This window comes from Oculina patagonica, chromosome 11 (assembly GCF_052425735.1).
Source record: "Oculina patagonica isolate OP01 chromosome 11, crgOcupat, whole genome shotgun sequence".
NCBI lineage: Eukaryota > Metazoa > Cnidaria > Anthozoa > Scleractinia > Oculinidae > Oculina > Oculina patagonica.
The window spans coordinates 13,169,509-13,188,567 of record NC_135768.1 but is presented as its reverse complement, the minus strand read 5'-3'; the positions used below and the strand labels follow the sequence as shown (position 1 = coordinate 13,188,567).

At 38.8% G+C, this 19,059-nt stretch overlaps 2 protein-coding genes across 4 annotated transcripts in view; both read left to right on the top strand.

Moving 5' to 3' along the window:
• Positions 1–9,654, top strand: part of LOC144630306 (disco-interacting protein 2 homolog C-like) — a 54,899-nt gene extending 45,245 nt beyond the window's left edge. For all 3 annotated transcript variants that reach the window (XM_078488645.1, XM_078488646.1, XM_078488647.1), the window contains 10 exons: positions 5,772–5,902; positions 5,996–6,087; positions 6,321–6,397; positions 6,477–6,647; positions 6,784–6,845; positions 7,401–7,458; positions 7,666–7,740; positions 7,838–8,018; positions 8,445–8,568; positions 9,298–9,654. In XM_078488645.1, the coding sequence (XP_078344771.1) occupies positions 5,772–5,902; positions 5,996–6,087; positions 6,321–6,397; positions 6,477–6,647; positions 6,784–6,845; positions 7,401–7,458; positions 7,666–7,740; positions 7,838–8,018; positions 8,445–8,568; positions 9,298–9,550 (1,224 nt within the window). In that variant the 3' untranslated portion in view covers positions 9,551–9,654. The remainder of the gene's footprint in view (positions 1–5,771; positions 5,903–5,995; positions 6,088–6,320; positions 6,398–6,476; positions 6,648–6,783; positions 6,846–7,400; positions 7,459–7,665; positions 7,741–7,837; positions 8,019–8,444; positions 8,569–9,297) is intronic.
• Positions 9,655–16,713: 7,059 nt separating this feature from the next.
• On the top strand, positions 16,714–18,308 carry LOC144630080 (uncharacterized). The gene has a single exon (XM_078488361.1). The coding sequence runs from the start codon at positions 17,205–17,207 to the stop codon at positions 17,949–17,951; it is 747 nt and encodes a 248-aa protein (XP_078344487.1). The 5' UTR covers positions 16,714–17,204; the 3' UTR covers positions 17,952–18,308.
• Positions 18,309–19,059: the final 751 nt, after the last annotated feature.

Sequence of the window (19,059 nt, the reverse complement as noted above, 5' to 3'; positions counted from 1 at the left end):
CTTTTCTTTGGTGGCCGACCCTTTAGGCAAAAAATCTCCCGACAAGCTATAATATTGCTCGCACTCTGCCTGTATTACAGCAATTGATTTGATGTGAAGTTTTGATCCTAATATATCACACTCCAGCACACGGATAAATGTTTTCCTCTTTTTACGGCCTTTTTGATTTTTGTCGGTGAAGGCTTTCCTACCTGTCCCACATATTTTCCCATTATTTGCAACAACGATCCCGAAGCAGGCCAGAAAATCTGCTTTATAAGAGCCTTGCCACACGGAAAACACTTTTTCTTAGCGAAATTTACGTCTATATTACATTATGTGACGATAAACAGTACAAAAAACAAAGTTTGAATCTTCCGCGCCATTTTTATTCCCAAGATCACGCGGTCTTTGTACAGCGGTTGCACGCATGCGCCCGCAAAATGCCCTCCTGCTGTCATTGATAGCCTATGCTCTGAGGCTTCGTAGAGCGAATTCTATTCTCTTTTATCCCCAGAGGATAAGTGTAACTGATCCTCTTTCCATTTGTTTTGTGAAAATTCAATTTAGTTCCCTGAAAGAGAGAGACCCTGGGAACGAGGTCGGAGAATAATTTGTTTGGACATGCGCTGAATGGTGTTTTAAAGAACCTTCTGTCAGCACGTTCACCGTTAAATGCATGAATTAATTGCGGTTTAATATCAGAATGGAGTGATCTAGTGAGTGAGTGGTCGAGTGGGGGAAACACGTCACTTCAAGAATGATCACTACACCTCATTACCATTCGGTAAAAATAATAATAGTAACATAACAACAATGCAAAGACAACAACAATGCAAAGACGCTTGCATTATAAAATTATGACATTTTGAAGAATCTAATCGCCAGGCAGAAGGTATGAACTTCCATGAGCATCCGAACCGGGCTATAAAAGAGCGGTCATTCGATTTGCACCGCAAAGATATTCAACTCTTGTCATAATGTCAGTCTCATGATCTACTGTAAAAGCTTGGAGAGAAATACACTTGCAATAGCCTTTCTGTTGAAATATACCACGTTAAAATGAAAACTCGTTTATATGTGAAGAATTCTTAAGAAACTGTTCAATTTACGGAACGTTGTTCTCTTTTACCAATGTTATTATTTACGAAACACAGCCTGTTCGAGCAGCGTGAAGCAGCGTAAAATGGCTTAAAATCGCCCCTTAAACTCGACTCACAATACTTTTAATGCCTTTCATTTAACTATCAATAAAAATACTCAACTGCCTTTTCTGAAGTACTGTTATAATTCCCGGTTCAAAACAAAAAGCGGCTTTATATTACATGTAAATAAATAACACAAGACTCGCCATAAAGATGCTATGTTGCCTAAAATGTCGAACTTTTAAGTTTAAGAGATGGACAAATCAAAGAAACTTAAAAGAAACTCTGTTTCAGATTTATTTTCATTCATATCAAGACAAGAAATGTATTTAAAACCGACGAAATATCGAAAACTTGAAGCGCGCGAGATTCTGCAATGATGGAAATTAATTACTTTAATCAAAACTATAACAAAATTCTCGAACGTGATTGGTTATCAGCAGCCCGATTTGAGCACTAATTATATAGCTGCCAGTAAATCCTATATTGTCAGCGCAGCTATTTTTCCTTAATTTCTGAGAACTGTCCAATTTGGGATTAAATTTGGATAGTTTCAATTATGACTTTCAGGTAAAATGCACAAACTGTCCAATTTAAGAAAAATTGGACAGTTTTGTCTCAGCCAATTAAATCGAAGAAAAAACAACATGTGACGGATATTAGCCAATTAGCACAAAGCATAGCGTCGGCCCTGTAAACTTGTCGCATTGTTAGTCGACAATGGCGGAATTCAGAGGGAAGTTTGCTACGTTTTTCCATTCTTTTTGAGCTTTTCAGCAATAGTAACAACAAAAAGAAATTTTCTACGTTGTCAGAAGAAGAGCTAGCTACACTAAGAAGCAAAACCAAGAGCAAAACACCTCAAATAGTACAAAACTTGGATGAACGTAAGTGCAGCGAAGCGAAGCAAGAAATCTGTCAGATATTCATAGCCATGAGCTAGATGCAATTCTTTGTCGGTTTTTTTTTTGCTGAAATTCGAAAAGAAAAGACGGCGATGAAGTACGAACGAGATTGTGGAAAGGAGTTTGTCAGATTCAAGAAGTTGTTACGCTCTTCGGACACTTTGCTTACGGTTTTCATTGCTTGATACAGTGTTTTCACTCACTTGGTAGCAAGCTTCGCAAACTCAGGTGAATAAAATTGTACTGTTTTGTTTAAGTTTGATTTGTGAAGACAATGCTTTGAATGAGTTGCATGTGCTGTGTTATGCCTACTATTGTTGATTGCTTTTCCCGTTCTGGACATTAACTGACTACAAGCTATATAATTAATATGTAACCGGACTACATGCTTGTCCAATTTGGAAATAATTAGATTCAAAAAATTCCTCTGACAGCCAAATTGGACTCGGCCTACGGCCTCGTCCAATTTTGGCTGCCCTCGGAATTTTTTTCATCAAATTATTTCCAAATTGGACAGCATGTAGTCCAATTACGTATACTAATAGGACAGTGCACGCGTCATGCTTGTAATTGGACAGTGTAATAGGACAGTTTACGCGTCATGCCTGTGTAATTGGACAGTACGCGTCATTTTGCGCGCGCTGTTGTTGTGCATTTTGTTGAGTAAACTGTTATAACAGGCCTCGCGCGCGAGACGCGCGAGAAAATTACGTAGACGGCTTTTGCCGCGAACTAGTAACCAATCGCGTGAAAGTATTTTTTACAGCGCGCCTTTGATTGGTTGAACAAATTTTTGAAGTTGAGCAAGAAGAGCCGAACTGCTGAAAACAAGCGAACGGCACCACGAAATTTCTTACTGTTCAAGTTGTTGTTTATCAAAACGTACATTTAGTGAGGATTTAAAACTACCGGATACGAATCACTGGTCTCCTCTTCTGTCGATGATTACAGCATTGAAGTCGCTAAAAAATTCGGAGCATCCAGTAGAATGTGTTGTGTTTTGGAGTCAGAGTAGAGATGGCAGCAAGCGTAAAAGAAACTGACTGCTTCGACTCAAATTCAAAATGTAAAGACACTTCAGATGAATGGAACTCAAGAGAAAAAGACAGCTATTACATATTGAAGATGCCTTTTTACATCTTGGCACAGGTTTATTGCTATTGTGGAAAAAAGTCCGGCTGTCCCTGAAGTGGTTAAGATCGATCACGACAACTATATACAAAGTGTACACCAGTTTGATCCATGTGACAACAACTTCTGCTTCACGATCAAGCCCTTTTTCGAAGCCTAAAAGGACAGGACGGCTAGACAAGGAAAAGAAAAAATTTAGTGACTATTTCTGTGGTTCAAAAGGGTGTCTTTGGAGACCTTATGCGTGCAGAGCGGTGAAAGCATAATATTTCTAGACCTGCAAACTCAAACAATTGCAAGGGAAGCCCGAGTACCGCATTTTAGTAATGCATGTCACCCGCCTTTCGGATTCGGAAAATGGTGGTTCTTTTTGAGAAGTAAATCTGAGAACTAATAATTTAAGGTAATGTACTTGTTTATATATAAATGAAAATGCGAGTTAAATTCACTGAACAATCATGTTTTCATTCATGCTTTTCCAATATACCTCAAAGTGTACAGCTACTTGGCGTCGCAAATAAATAAATTATAAATTTTCTATTTGTTGTTCAGTAATTAATACGACGAAACTTTAAACTTTCCATATGAAAGTTTAAGTTACTTATGTTCATATAACTCTCTCGTTAAAATACAAATATTCCGCATGTTTGTTTTGGGAGCTCGCTGATGGAAACCGGCGACCGGTTGCCTTTTCACTTGCCTACAAACTTCAAATTTCAACACTGTCAGACGGTTATATATTAAAATCAAAATTTAAGAGTAATACGACTGTCAAAATGCTATAGTTAAAAATAATGGCCAATGAAAATAATGTGTTTCAATTGTTGTATCGCTCACTTTCCGAAAATATTCCCAAACAGTTTTCAGTTAGCAATTTTAATATCGAAATTCAGGAAACGAGTATTCCAAACGAGCTTCAAGTCGTGGTTGTTTTTGTAGCTCAGGAGCAAGACAATATTATTTTGTTGATGTAAAGACGTTCAGCAAAGCGAAACATACTTTGTTTAACCAAAAACTAAATATTTTATTCTACCAAAGGTTTCGTTTTCTATGGTTTTTGTTCCCCCTTCGAGCGCGCATAATTTGCCTGTGTAATATTAAATTCAAGGAGTTTTATCACTGTATTGAAACGGAAAGCAACTTTTTCCATCTCTAGTTATCATCGGATGTTTTTACATCACAGATCTCATAAAATTAGATCGATGATTCCCCTTTCTTTCGGAGTATTTTTTGATTTTTTTTTAGTTTTAATTTTGTTTTCTCACACGGCATTTTCTCGCGCGTCTCGCGCGTCTCCCGCGCAGGGATGTTCTAAAAATAGCACACACGCAAATCCGATAGCACGCGCCCCAATGCTAGATGTGGACTTCTAGATTATGTACTTCTGTTAAGACTTATAACCATTTCGCCGGTAAAGATTGTTTGTTTCTCGAATTTTGTCATTGTTTTGATTAATTGGTAACAGGACTTCGTTTCGTCCAATTCTGTCTGTAATCATACTTGTGATTAAACAAATCGGACTCCCGCTTCGCGGTCGTCCGATTTTGTTAATCACTCGTATGATTACAGACCGAATTGGACTCCACTAAGTCCTATTACCATTATAAACAAGCGAACGTTTGCAGTCAAATTTTGACTTGATGGCTCAATTCCAAATTCGAAGCAACACTGTACATTACCATTTTGATTTGTAAAGTCTTCAGAAGCCGCACAAAGTCCATGATCATTCAAGAAGTCTGTGCTCTGCATTCAAACCACATTGGAAGAGCCATGCCATCTTGTTTCTGCGGCCGTCGAAGGAAGATAAATTCTTCGTAAGCAGGGTTTTAGCACTCTGTACTTTGTGAACTTTGGTATTTAAGCCACATTAAAATTAATTGGTGTTTTCCTTTTTCCATTATTTAGTCCCAAAGAAGGAATTTCCGTATTCAGAATGAAAAACACGAACTTGGAAGGTTTTGAATTCGTCTAGCGATCCGCCATTATTTTCATGTGTACATTTTGAACACAAGGCAGCCAAACATTTTCCGAGTGTTGCCGGGCATTTATCGGAAGCCATACATGAGAGATCGGATAAATCCGATCTCCATCGAAATACGATCGATGATTTTAAACGCTTGTCACGAAAATACTTCGGACATGTCAATAAACCATCGACTGCGGCGTTCTCGTCTCATCGGCATTACGTCGGCTTTCCGAATTACGTACTCACTTACAACACGCTGACAATGTGCGTTTAGCTTCTACGATGTAGGAAGCTGAAAGCACAAAAACGTGTTTTTACGGCATTGAAATTAGAATATCTCAATGTAGAATTTTAAACTTTTCTTTAAATCGCGATATATTGTAGACAGCCGTATGACATTTAAATTAATGCATTAAAAAATGGGGGTCACCGTGCTCGTTTATGAGGAAACGATCATTTATTTCCCTAACGAGCTTAGCCTGAAAGGAATCTCGTAGTGTTCTGTGTGCGCGCGCTAAATGACGCGAAAACTTATGCGCAGCAAGGATGCGCAATGCAATTCCGTGGAATCACCTTAAACAACAACACATGAAAGCCATACTCAGCTAAGAAAGTCACTGATTTTTGTTTTGCTTTTCTTGTCAGATGTCTCACTCAGCAGTTACTGCACTGTGTCGGTCCATGAAGCTCGCTTGTGAGCTCTACCCTTCTCGTGATATCGCTGTATGTCTTGATCCTTATTGTGGACTAGGATTTCTACTTTGGTGTCTAACAGGGTAGGTCAAGACCTCTTTAACTAGAATGCTCAGTTTTATGCCAGTGAAATCCTTTCTATTTCATTTACACATTGTGTTCATTTCAAATTTCAGAGTCTATTCTGGACACCACACAATCCTCATACCCCCGGGAGACCTGGAAACTAATCCAGCTCTTTGGTTATCAGTAGTTAGTCAGTATAAAGGTAAATACGTTTTCCTTTTATGGACTGCTGACCTATCAGACCGAATCTCGAATTATGAATTCTCCTTACTTGTTGCCTTACAAATCTTTAATCTTAGATTTCAGAATTAAGTGGTTCATCAACAATAATAACACTTGAGAATTAGTAATAGAGTGTAAAGAGCACTGGTTCCTTGTATATTGTTTTGGACATTGCGTAGGTATTTATCCAACTTTTTTGTTTTTCTTCCCCAGTTCGTGACACGTTCTGTTCCTACCCAGTGATGGATTTATGTACCAAGGGACTGGGACAGTCAATCCCGGCACTCAAGGTATGATGGGTAATTTATTTGCAAAAGAAACTTCACCCTCAGAGTCGACTAATATCTTGTCGTTTTTCTTCTGTTGCAGTCCAAGGGCGTCAACTTAACCTGTGTCCGAAACTGTGTTGTAGTCGCTGAAGAGCGCCCCAGAATAAACCTGACAATGGCGTTTTCAACTCTTTTCTCTGGTCTGGGCCTGTCACCTCGTGCTGTCAGTACTTCGTTTGGATGCAGAGCTAATGTCGCCATTTGCACACAGGTAACGATACTCTAACTTGTCTATCAATGACTGGAACGTTTCATACGTATGGAGTAAATATGTAACGGTACTTGCCCAACACGTACTCACATACGTGTCACGCACGCTCACACTAACTGTTTTATTTTCATTTCAGGGTGCGTCGACCCCGGAAGCATCAAGTGTATATGTGGACACGAAAGCCTTACGAAACGACAGGTGAAGTATTAAACAGTCATGGCTTACTCTATTTTACTAAAGACGCTTTGTCGGTAATGCTGTCTTTAACGCGAAAAACGACTTCTCAATATTGTGCCGGGAATTTGCACACTGATGACTTAGCGCTTTAGAAACAAATCAGGAAATCTACTCGAATTTACGTAGCGCTACGTCATCAGTTTGGAGATTCGCATTTTCTTTCGCCGGCGACACATGCTGCACAAAAAGAGCACCTGTTTATAGTGTTATCTCATGCATGCGTGTCATGAAAAGCCTGGAAAGTCGTGGCATTTTAGAATTTCATTCGTTGATTGTACAAAGTTTATTTATTGTTTATTTTCATTTAATTATTATTTATTTATTTTTTCGCGAATAAAACGGTAAAAGCGTACCCGAAACAAAGATAATTGTCCAGAAAATGGTCAAATTTAGGTTATGGCAAACTTGGGAAAGTCATGGAAAAGGTCATGGAAAGTCATGGAATTTCAAAGCTGAAAAGTAGATGAACCCTGTACTTGATCTAAGTTTTCACCGGTGTTGATTGATTTTTTTCAGAGTGACTCTTGTGGAACGAGGAAGTCCACACAGTTTATGCCTTTTGGAATCTGGCAAGGTGAGAACGCTGTACTCGCTATTTTCCTTTAGCAATATAAAAGTAACAGCAGTTAGATTATGTTAGAGATAACTCGTGTCCCATATAGTTAGTTGTAAATACTGTCATTGCTATTATGATAATGCCTGGAGACAGTGCTTCCTTAACTTAAAAACATATCTGCTCTGACATAAATTGTTATTTGATGATTTCTTTTCTCGTAATTAGATTTTGCCCGGTGTCAAAGTGGTGATCGCTAATCCTGAAACAAAGGGCATGTGCGCAGACTCGCATCTCGGAGAGGTACGTCATATAATTTTTATGCTTTATAACATAACAATCATTTCTAAGCTTCTTATTTATGTAATAAATATGTATTTGTTTTCTTTTAATTTTGTAGATCTGGGTCAACAGCCCGCATAATGGCAGCGGTTATTTCATGACAGGCGAGGATAGCCAGACTGACGACCGCTTTAACGCTAAACTGACCACCGGGGGCCTGGGAGAGACTGGGGTAACGTACGCCCGAACGGGTTGTCTGGGATTCATCAAGAGAACAGATTTTACACAGACCGATGGAGGTACGATAGAACCACTTGATGAGGCTTGTGTGTACGAAACAGGAACAATAGTTTCCAGGCGTTATTTGAAGGACTGTACCACGGATTTTAGCCAAATTTAGACAGAAAAATGGCAACCAATTGAATGAAATATAAAAATAGCCACTTAAAACAGCGAAGAACATTTCAATAACACATTAAAGACAAAAGAAGGTACGGATGGAGAAAAGTAAAAAAAAAATAAAACAGATTCCGATATTGGGTTTTGTTAATATTAACGAAGCTACGGTTTTTCATAGCGTTAATGACAAAACGTATACAAAATACTCTATACTCAGCCGTGACAGTCCCTTTAACTTGACAGGGAAGAGAACGGCTTGATACAAGCCCAAGTTGTTAACAGACTTTTCTCTTGCTCATGTCAACGTTGTGGTTTGTTCTTAACAGCCCGGCATGACGCGTTATTTGTGGTTGGTCCGCTAGACGAGACTATGATCTTACGTGGTATGCGGTATCACCCAGTAGATATTGAGAACACAGTCACAAGATGTCACCGAGCAATATGCGAAAGGTTAGTAGGTTCACCCTCCCCCCTCCCCCCCTCAACATACACACACCTTTCCCGAGTGGGCGAGTGGTAGGCACTTCTGTGTTTACTTGCTGTGCTTACTATGAATTTGAAACCATGCTTCAGGCCCCGTCCACACTGACCCGGGTAAATTTGAAAACGCATCTTTTTTTCTCCGGTTAGGCCAACCGTCCACCCTGAAACGGCGTTTTCGGTCACCGAAAACGGAGCTTTTCAAAAACGCTCACCAATGAGCGTTTGGACTTGGAGCGTGAAATAGTGTATTTTTATATTTTATTGTAAATAATTTTAGAGGGCCACTGGTTTGTTAGTATTTTTTATGTTATTTTAGTGCTACCCTCGTTAAATAAAGACTTCACTTTTACTTTTACTTACTAATGAAGCGTATCGTTTTCAAATTTACCCGGGTTAATGTGGACGGAAAACATTTTACGCGGCGTTTTCAAATTTCTCCGTTTTCAAATTTACCCGGGTCAGTGTGGACGGGGCCTCAGACTCAATATTATCGTATTATCTTGTATTCTTTTTTCAAGAGGAAAATAAATCTACAGGATATATTTGGTGCGTTTACAGCAAAGCGTTGAATGGCGTTATAAACATCACAAACAATTCTTGAAATTACTGACGCGTGTCTTGGGAGGAAAGAATATTTTGAACCTCCAGCGAGATTAAATTTAATTGTCGCATTTTTTCTTCCTCTCCCCTCCCTAGTGCGGTGTTTACATGGACTAACCTCCTGGTTGTGGTGGTCGAGCTTGACGCGGAAGAAAGCGAGGCACTTGACGTCGTTGCGCTTGTGACGTCATCTGTGTTGAATGAGCAACAGCTGATCGTGGGGGTGGTAGTGGTGGTAGATCCCGGTGTGGTGCCAATCAACTCTCGCGGGGAGAAGCAACGTATGCATTTGAGAGACGGATTCCTTGGGGATCAATTGGATCCTATTTACGTGGCTTATAATATGTAGACAAACTCTTCTGAACGGACCGCACTTGACTCTTGTTGCACGTCAACAGTCATCAAAGTAACTTTCACGTCAGGTTTATGTTAGCCTCGATTTTCCTCCTTCTCGAGTCCTGTCTCTCTCCGAGAGAGACTGCTTCCGGGGGGATGACCGCGGGCTCATTTTCCCGAAAATTGGCTGGAAATCGAGCCTTAGTTTATGTATAAACCGTAGGTTTCTTCAAATTGGCAATTTTGACGGTAACTGTTTGTTAGCCGTATTTGTTTACACGTAATCGAGTGTCGCACAAGACTGTTGCTCGAGAATTTGATTCCTTTTTGTGTTGTATGATTATAAGACATGGTAGTTCTTGTCTTAAAAACAATCTGCATTTTAAAGTCGTTCTTGAGTTCGACTGATATGCAGCACACATTAAATAGCTTATAAACAAAAGAGAACCGCTTGTTAGGTGAATTCTTCACAGTGCAGGTAAACTGTGTCGTGTTTATTTACCAATTATACTTGGTAGTTATTCTGGGCCAACCAAGATTCTCTGCTTCATCTTGGTGTAACTCTAGAATTTCTCTAGAATTAGTTCCTTTGGAGTCAAATTACGTTTTGACATATCCAACAGAAGATATAAATTAATTATTATTGGAAATGAAAGTGTTCAGATCCACAGAAGAGTAGTAACTGATTGAAGTACGTTGTATTAAATATACGAAAGAGGTAACACAGACTGGAATAGTTTTGTATTCCTCAAATAAAGTGAATTAGAAACAATGATCGACTTCTGGACTCGCCATTGCTGGGCTCAGGAAATAATTTCCTTATTGACCACCCAAGCTAGCGACATTAAAACAAAATTTAGTTGTTTTCTTATTTTACAAAGTGTTGCGTAGTATTTTGTATTGTTTTAGACGAATTACGCATGCATTGTGTAGTCTTATGTTTGGACTATAAATAGTTAAGTTCTGCGACATGAATGTCCAAAGTTAGATAACGTGCCATTAGAATTTTTTGTTCGTGAAAGACGCATGTAATACGGCACTTGTCTAACGATTTAGCGGTTATTCATAGATTTGTGTGTCACAGAACAGAATTAGTTTCCAGATTTGTTAAGTATTATGTAAAAAGGCAATAGCAGTAATTGCTTATTATATTTTTATGTGTAAATAATAAAGACAAGTGTAGAAAAACGTTTTTCTGTCTTGGTACTGTTTCATGGCATGATGGGATCTTTGTTCTCGCTCAGTTAGCGTAGCGACGCGCGAGACGAAATAGTTCCGGTGCGTAAGGCGCGTGCCAAAAGGAAGCTAACTGCTGCAGACTAGACACAAACGCGCTTTTTCCCTCGCGCGTGTAACGCGCAAATACTGCGTGTCGTCAGCCTCATTTTAAGGTTCCAAACAGCTTACGAATGCTGCCTGTTTGTATTATTCTTCCCAATCGGCGGAGGAAGCAGGTCCACATTATTGCTCAGATTTTTGCGATTGAACGGGTAAACTACCAGTAAACGGATGAATGAGAAAAAAGGAAGGAAACACGTTTTTTTCACCCGTGTCCCATCTAGAATAGAAGTCTTGAAGAAAAAAAGGAAAGAGAAAAAAAAAGGGAGATAAAAATATCTATCTAAAAGAGTCGAGAAAATATTGGGCGACGTTTTTGGAGAGTGACGAGAAAAAAAGGCCGGGCGTGCTCACTGCGGGCGAGGCCTGGCAATAATCTTTTTTTGCGTAATTTTTCTCAATCGCTGTTTTCGCCTCTCGCTGGACAATATAAGGGAAAGTGCGGACTGCTTGTAGTCTAAATAACAATTACACCCCAGAGCTCAGCTCTGCATGAAGCTTTTATCTTTAAATTATGTACAAACAAATAAGTACAAACAAAATTATGTACAAACAAATTTAAATTATGTACAAACAAATAAGCGCAGAATTCAGTTATGTGCCTGTTTGCTTAATAATTCTGAGCTTATTTGTTTGCCCGAACAGTTCATGACCCCTTCCTTCACTCGTAAACTGATTTGATTTGTTTCAATTCTAATATTCTTCCTTTAAACTGATTTATTTTTTCGATCAGAAGGAGCTTTGCTTAAGCTATGAAATTTTTTAATAGCGTGACTTCACCACTAAACTACTTAAACTTGCATGTTTGCTGTTAATTGTTCCCGGAACAACCAATAAACGAACTGAGCTTTGGTCCCAAATCGGACCTAATATCAACAATAGTTAACCTTTAATTAAAACCGCAAATTTACATTCCACAAATGTCACAACGTATTCCTCTGGTATCGTAGAAAGACTGTATGATCGTGAACCCAAACACATCCTGAAATATTTTGGTGGACTTGACTGAAACAAAATTATTTTCCAGTTCATCGTGTAGAGTTCGCAGAGGCGATCGAGTGAGTGTTACTTTTGTGAGTATTTATTTTTTTCCTGTCTAGCGACTCTCTAGCAACAAATGCATGTTAATACTTACACATGGATTATTATCAGTTTTCTTTCCTCGACCTTTCCTTTTGCTGCTTAATATCATTTAGAAGTTAAGTTGCTTCGACTTCAGAACTGTCTCTTATTGCCCTGCTTTGCCCTTTCTCTGGCTCTACTATAAATAGCCCAGGATCACCAGCTAATTCTGTTGTCAATATTATACGACTCTAAGAAGTTAACATGAGCTAAATACCGTAGCTTAATATTCTGACAATTAACAGTTTATGTTATAATTAGTTGCCTTTGTTATGCTTGACTAACTTAACATGCCATTTGTCAAACTGAAACGTTTTCAATCACGGCTCATATAAAAGAAGCATTGTAAAACTTTATAACTTCAGTGCAGAGAAAAACAAGTCGCGGTTACTAAGCATCACCCATTTCTTAAAAAAACCCGTTCGGGCGCTACTTATTTTTTCTGCAGCTCATAAAATCAAATTTTCGGGAGGTAAGTTAAAACACATTTTCTTTTTGCATGGTCAGGCGATTTTCATGTTGGTCAAGCTACCAAATATTGATAAATTTATATGAAATTCATGATGATATTCGATATCGAAATATTCAGGCTTTGGGATATTTCAATTATTTTATCCCAAATCTTACATGTAGCTTAGTTTTGTTTCGCGAAATTAAGTCTATGGGGAATTGTTTTCTAAAAGACTGGAGAAAAATGCTGTCTTATGTATCTGAAGAATGAAACGCACGGAATGAATGAAGTCGTTGTCTCTCTTCGTATAACTTCGCTAAATGTCGTCGGAATGGCTTCGAATTCGGCACAAGACACAAGTAAGCGACACATTTGAGGTAGATAAACTTTATTTCAAAATAAATAGTTATTTACCCGATTTTAGAGAATCCGTGATTTTCCCATACATTTCTCTATATACACCACGTATGTAGAGTCGGCCGCCCGAAGGGCTCTAAAAACACATCAAAAAGACGACTTTTGAGCTTGGGAAGCCTGTGGAGAACGTTACATGTGTAACACAACTCTGACTAATGAACGCAGTGCGCTGACTTCGACCGAAATCCGAAGATCAACAGTCTGAAAAAAGTTTGACTATAGTTTGCGTACTTAGGTGATTAACGTGTTTTTTAACAAAAAAACAATTAAGTTCTATCAAGACGACTGAGTAACTGACTGATTGATTCTTGTAAAGTGTCAATCAGGAGACAACGTAAGAAAGAATTCAACAACAACTGCAGTAACACCAGTTACAACCTGTGACTGACTGATCAGACAGACAAACAGACAGACCGACTGACTGACTGACTGACTGACTGACTGACTGATCAGACAGACAAACAGACAGACCGACTGACGGACTGACTGACTGACTGACTGACTGACTGACCATGACTGACTGTCGAGACTGACTGACTGACTGACTGACTGACTGACTAAGTAATCAAATACTCCTTTCACTTCACAGGATTAAGTTTATAACAGTATCGCTGTCAAATGGATCCCAGTCCAACAGGCTTAGGAGAGGTGGAGGATACTCTAAAACGGATCAACTCGCACCCAGGCGTCCTCGGTCTCATAGTGCTTAACCCACAAGGCATTGCGATCAAGACAACAATGGATACTGCCACAACACAAGTCTACGTGCACAACTTTCAACACCTGACGACCTTAGCAAGGAGTTGTATTCGAGATCTCGACCCTCTCAATGATCTGAAGTTTCTGCGCGTACGTTCACGAAAGTACGAGATTATGGTGGCTCCATCCGGGGAATACTCTTTAATAGTCATTCAGAACCCAAACCAGAAGGATGTGTGAAACATATTGGAACAACATTGGTGATCATATCGGTCAAATGGAAAAAGATGTCAATAAACATATTGGACGGACACGAGTAAACATTAATTAAACTATTGTTGATGAACATTCCGAGATTAAGCAAGATACATTTGATAAACATTTATTATTCTTATCAAGAGTCCATTTATGTATAAAATTTTAAAACCTTTCAATTATATTCAAATCCAAGTCTCAATTGGAGGATCTATCAGGAAATTTTGAGAGATTTGCAAATATTTCATTATATTTAATTGCATAAGTCAAAGATAAATAATACGTGTTGAATTTAAAAGATATATCGAAAGAAACAATAATAAGAGAGTTAACTAAAAAATGGATGTGATGTATTGGTTTTTTATTGAACGGTCAGGGCCGTAACTAGCAAGAGGTAAGACGAGGCACTTGCATCGTCTAGATTTTAACCCAAAATTAAAAACAAAATATGTTTTGTAGGGAAAATCAAGTTGAACAATATTTAAGTTTTTCAAGAGATACCTTTAATATGAAAAATGTCGAAGAAAGGGTTTCAGAGCTTCTAGATTAAATCTTGCCTCGTCTATGGCAAATGTCTGGTTACGGCCCTGACGGGAACAAAATATCGGGAGAAATGATGTGTATCGCGTGCATATTGTAGGCAAAGGGCGTGATACGTGTTCACGTACTGAAGCGTGATTTGGGGTGAGCACGCGACATGTGGAATCTCGACTCTTCTAGTCCTCTGATCCGGTTCCAATGTTCCGCGTGGGGAGATTGTGGGCGAGGGAGATATCAAGCGCTCGCTAGATGTTTCCACGCGCGCTTACTTTCTTTTATGGGGGCCTCAGTGACTACGTAAACGTTCAGTTAATTTTAGGGCCGGGATGGAGAAAAGAGGCCCACAAGCGTCATGGCCCAAACGCCACAAACGACATCCACGCTATTCTTTCAATTTCCGACGGCTAGCATAAAGTAATACGGTTGACATACACTGACACGGGACCAACAACTGCATGACGATTCCATGCTTGCACTTGTGCAAGCCCCTCAATACGCGCTGTTTTTGGAATAATGTTTGGAATAATGCTTTGTTTGCAATAATGAATACCTTAGGTTACTATTGTTAGCGGCTATTAATTTAAGGTATCACGGAAGGAAAATTTGTGTTTTCGTTCCAAGTCAAATTGTGTGCAAACCATCAATGGTAACCCTAATAAAGTATATATTTTCTGAAAGCTTAATTAATGAAGATTGTAATTTTGGATTTTGTTTACATCATATAGACCATAATAAGCAACGTCAGCATTTTGTTTGCAATTATGATGTTGCGCAACTTTAGGTTTATTTGAGAACACATTTACATGAGAGCCAAAACTTTTATGTGGAATTTGATCTACATATATTGGTCTAAAAAACGGTGTCTCAGATTTTTCTTTTATTGCTCCATTAATTTTTCATGAATTTTTTATCCTAAAGAAGCCCTAAAAACGCCATTTTAAAGTTTAAAAATTCATAAATTCGCTTAAGTTAGTGCTCGTTAAAATTTGGCTCGGTCAAATTTTTAAATACTCGTTTAATTTAGGTATCCCCTCCCCACCCCAATGGAAAACAACCTTAAGGGCGTATTTATTCGCAACATACGCTTATAGCCGTCGCATTTGCCTGTTGGCATTTTTGATTGTTGTTTTTTTTAAATGTTTTTTCGTAGTCGTTAAATCTTGCTCAGAAAACATCGCTAAAATTAGCCGTAGCCAGACTTTAGGCATAGACGAGGCAAAATATTGCTAGGGGGCTCAGCGGTTATGCCCCTAGAAAATTTTGAAATCTAGAAGCTCTGAAACACTTTTTTCAACATTTTTTTTTTCATATGATATTTCTCCAGAAGAATCAATCTTTTTCAACTGGGATTATTTTCCCAACAAAACATATTTTGTTTTTCACTTTGGGTTAAAATATAGACGAGGCAAGTGCCTCGTCTTTCCGTCTTGCCTCTTGCGCCCTTGCGAAATACGGCCCTGGTACTCCGAGTTGAAAGATTTGAATTGTACTGGAAACTAGTCTTATAAATGTAGATCTGATGTAGATGAAGATGTACATGAACACAACAAAGGCCAGAAATATATCAAGGTCCGGCGGAAGCTAAAAGATATTCTGCAAACGTGCTAGGGATTCATAGCCGGTCGTAGCCGGAAATGCGCGGTTTGATGCTTATGGATGCACTCACGGACCTTACGCAATCACGTGAATTTTGTATTGTTGTACAAAAACAATAGCATTATGCAACTTCACTGGGATATTTCAAGAAGACAATTTGAATGTAAATTAAGCCAGACAGAAAGATAACAATAACAAAAGAACCATAGATTAGGGTATTGTTTAATTAATGTGGCTGTTGACAGCAGTAATAGCTCGACCGTGACTTGAGCCACTAGCCAGACAGCATAATTTTTCTGCACGAAAGTAGCTTTCTGCTATTTATGATCCTGTTTGTGTTTGTGGGTCTGAAAAGGGTAATATAAAGAACTCTAAATAGCACAGAGAAGCCAAAAAAGAAAGGGATAATTGAGAAAAAGATCCTAAAAGCCCTTTCGATTTTTCGAACTGTTGAAGTTTTCAAACCCCTCTTGACATAAATCAAGTTTTATTTTGTTTTAAATCTTTTTATCAAGGGTTTTTGAATTTTTTAAAGCGGGGTTTGAATTTCGCAAGCTACCGAAAATTTACGCAACAGGGTTATCTCACTGCGCTACGTAGCACCTGGGCACGAGATTAATATCGAGTATCACAGCATTCACGGGTGGTATAGCGTGACAGAACACGCCACCTTCACGCCTCGCACACGCCCTCTCTTTTAACCAATCAGAATTGAGATATGAATTCGCCGCAATCACGCAACTGTTCATAACATGCTGGTCTTGAAACAAACAACGTCAAATTGATGATTATTGAGCCATTTTTCACGAACAAATCCTTCGAATCAACACTGGATTAACCATTCTTTTTAAAAAATTCAAAAACTCAGAAACCAGAAATGATGAAAACAACGGAAATCAGCCGAGTTTGGGTTGTGAATATAAATGAGCCCACGGCGACTTCATGTGTACAGCACGTGAACATGGGCTCATGTAACAATAACACCATTCTCACCCCACACGCTGTGAAAACACGATGTCACGTTTGAGAAAAATAACAAAGAAATATCGTTGATTAGATACGGATTTCAAGTACGGATGACTAACCCAGCTCAGTAATTTCTAGATGCCATTTGACTTCAACGAAGCGAAGAAGTAAGCTTCCTTTCCTAAATACTCGAGTTAGGTGAGGTAAACAAATCGAAATTCTTCCGTTTGCACCTGTCAGCGTTTCACAATCCTTCAACAAGCGACCTCGAAGATACGACAAAATGGAATCGCTGTGGCGTTTGAAATCCGTTGAGCACTCGTTCGTTGCTGTAATGGAGCAATTTTTGCACACGGTTGATTTGATGGATAACACAGTTCTGATTCCTATGAAGTTGATAGATTTGCCTGTAAAGGACTTGATGCCGGCGACTGCTGCAGACTCGTATCTACAAAACAACATGAACATGAGAGCATTCTATTTCATGGTGAAGGCGCTGCGAATCAAGCTGTCACTCGGGCATGGTACACCGATTGAAAATGAAGCGAAAGATGTTCCGTTAGAACGGGAAATACAAGATTCCTGCCATCGCTTAAATCAGCTCGCTTTGGTAGCACGATACATCAAGAATTCAACTCAAAATCTCGGTCCAAATCACGAGCTGCCTTCTTTCCAAGACTTTAAAACCGGAACAATGTTCCATTCTGAAAGTTGCCTGCTCGGAGCAATCAAGAAGTTCGCAGATGAAGTTGAATCCTTGGAGAAATCGATGCTGTTTCCTTGCCTTCTTCGCGACCACAGTGTAAGCGACCAGATGCCTCAATTCGACGAAGAAACCAAAACTTTGTACGATGTGTTTGTTTTACTGAAGAAACTTCGAACGGAACTGTTGTCGGGATCCCAGAACTTCGAGCTCCCAGATCCTAAATTGCAGCAAAAGTTGTCAGAATTGTTTCAAACGTTTCTGCAGTACACAGCAATGGCTAGAAATCTTACAGCACGTTACGAAGAAGAGGTGCGATGTTCTTGATTTTGGAACTTTGCAAGATTAATGTACATTTACGAATTGATAAAGAACTTATTGCCTGAAAGGCGAGGCGGTGTTTTCATTGTGAAACCTGGCCACGAGTCAACTGAATTATTTGTGCCAATTTTTTGTGGCACCCATTTCTTAAGCTTAAAAATGTTTTTGGAAGTTTACAAACGACCAAGTATTAAATACAATAATATGGACAGAAAAAAATGACTGTAAATAGTACGCCCTTAATATTCTAATGTTTCAAATGATGTGACTTAAAGTTACCGTGTGCAAGAAAATTCAATTTAATATGTAAACACATGTCGATGTACTACTAAAATAAAAGCCCTTGAAAAGTTTGTGATACAAGTTTTGTTGGTTTACTTCAATACACGAGTTCGTATAGTTCTGTACTCGTTGCATTATGCATTGCATGTTGTGTTTATCAGCTTGGCTTGCGATATAAAACGCCAAACACATAACAGAAACAAACCATTCTTTGCAAACGGAAAATCTCAACAGGAAACTTTGCAGTTATACAATGTCGGTTGGGTGGATAATTACGTATGCAAATTTCAGTTCTCCAAATAATAATGACAAATGCTTTTAGTATTACGGCAGATATTATCATGTGTATATTGATCAAGCGCAGCCACATGGAACTTCTCTCACGTTCCATTCTTCTAGAAATTTCCACATAAAGGTGTTGGCGAGAGCGAAATTACCAATCAGACAATCGAAATTTTGATTTCATTTAATGGAACGCGAATGTTGAATCATGATCAGCATTTGTCATGCGCTCTGTTGGGTCTTTAATAATCTTGAAAAGATGGCCTAACCATGTAATGGCTGCCAATTAAATCCTCCCTTCCCTCCCACGGGAGGATCTATATTTATCTCTTGTGCCTAACATGCGAATAATCCATTTCACCTGTATTTCGACTAACAAGTTCACAACACGTATTCAACTAACAAACTGGTGTTGCGGTCTACTGCAAGAGTAGTAAACGCTTTTGTCGAGCTCAAGATAAGGAAAAAATCTTTTCTAGCCCCAAACTCGGCCGCGTGTCTTAGATTTAAACGCAAGGAGTATATGGGGTTTTTGTGGTGTATGGGAAGC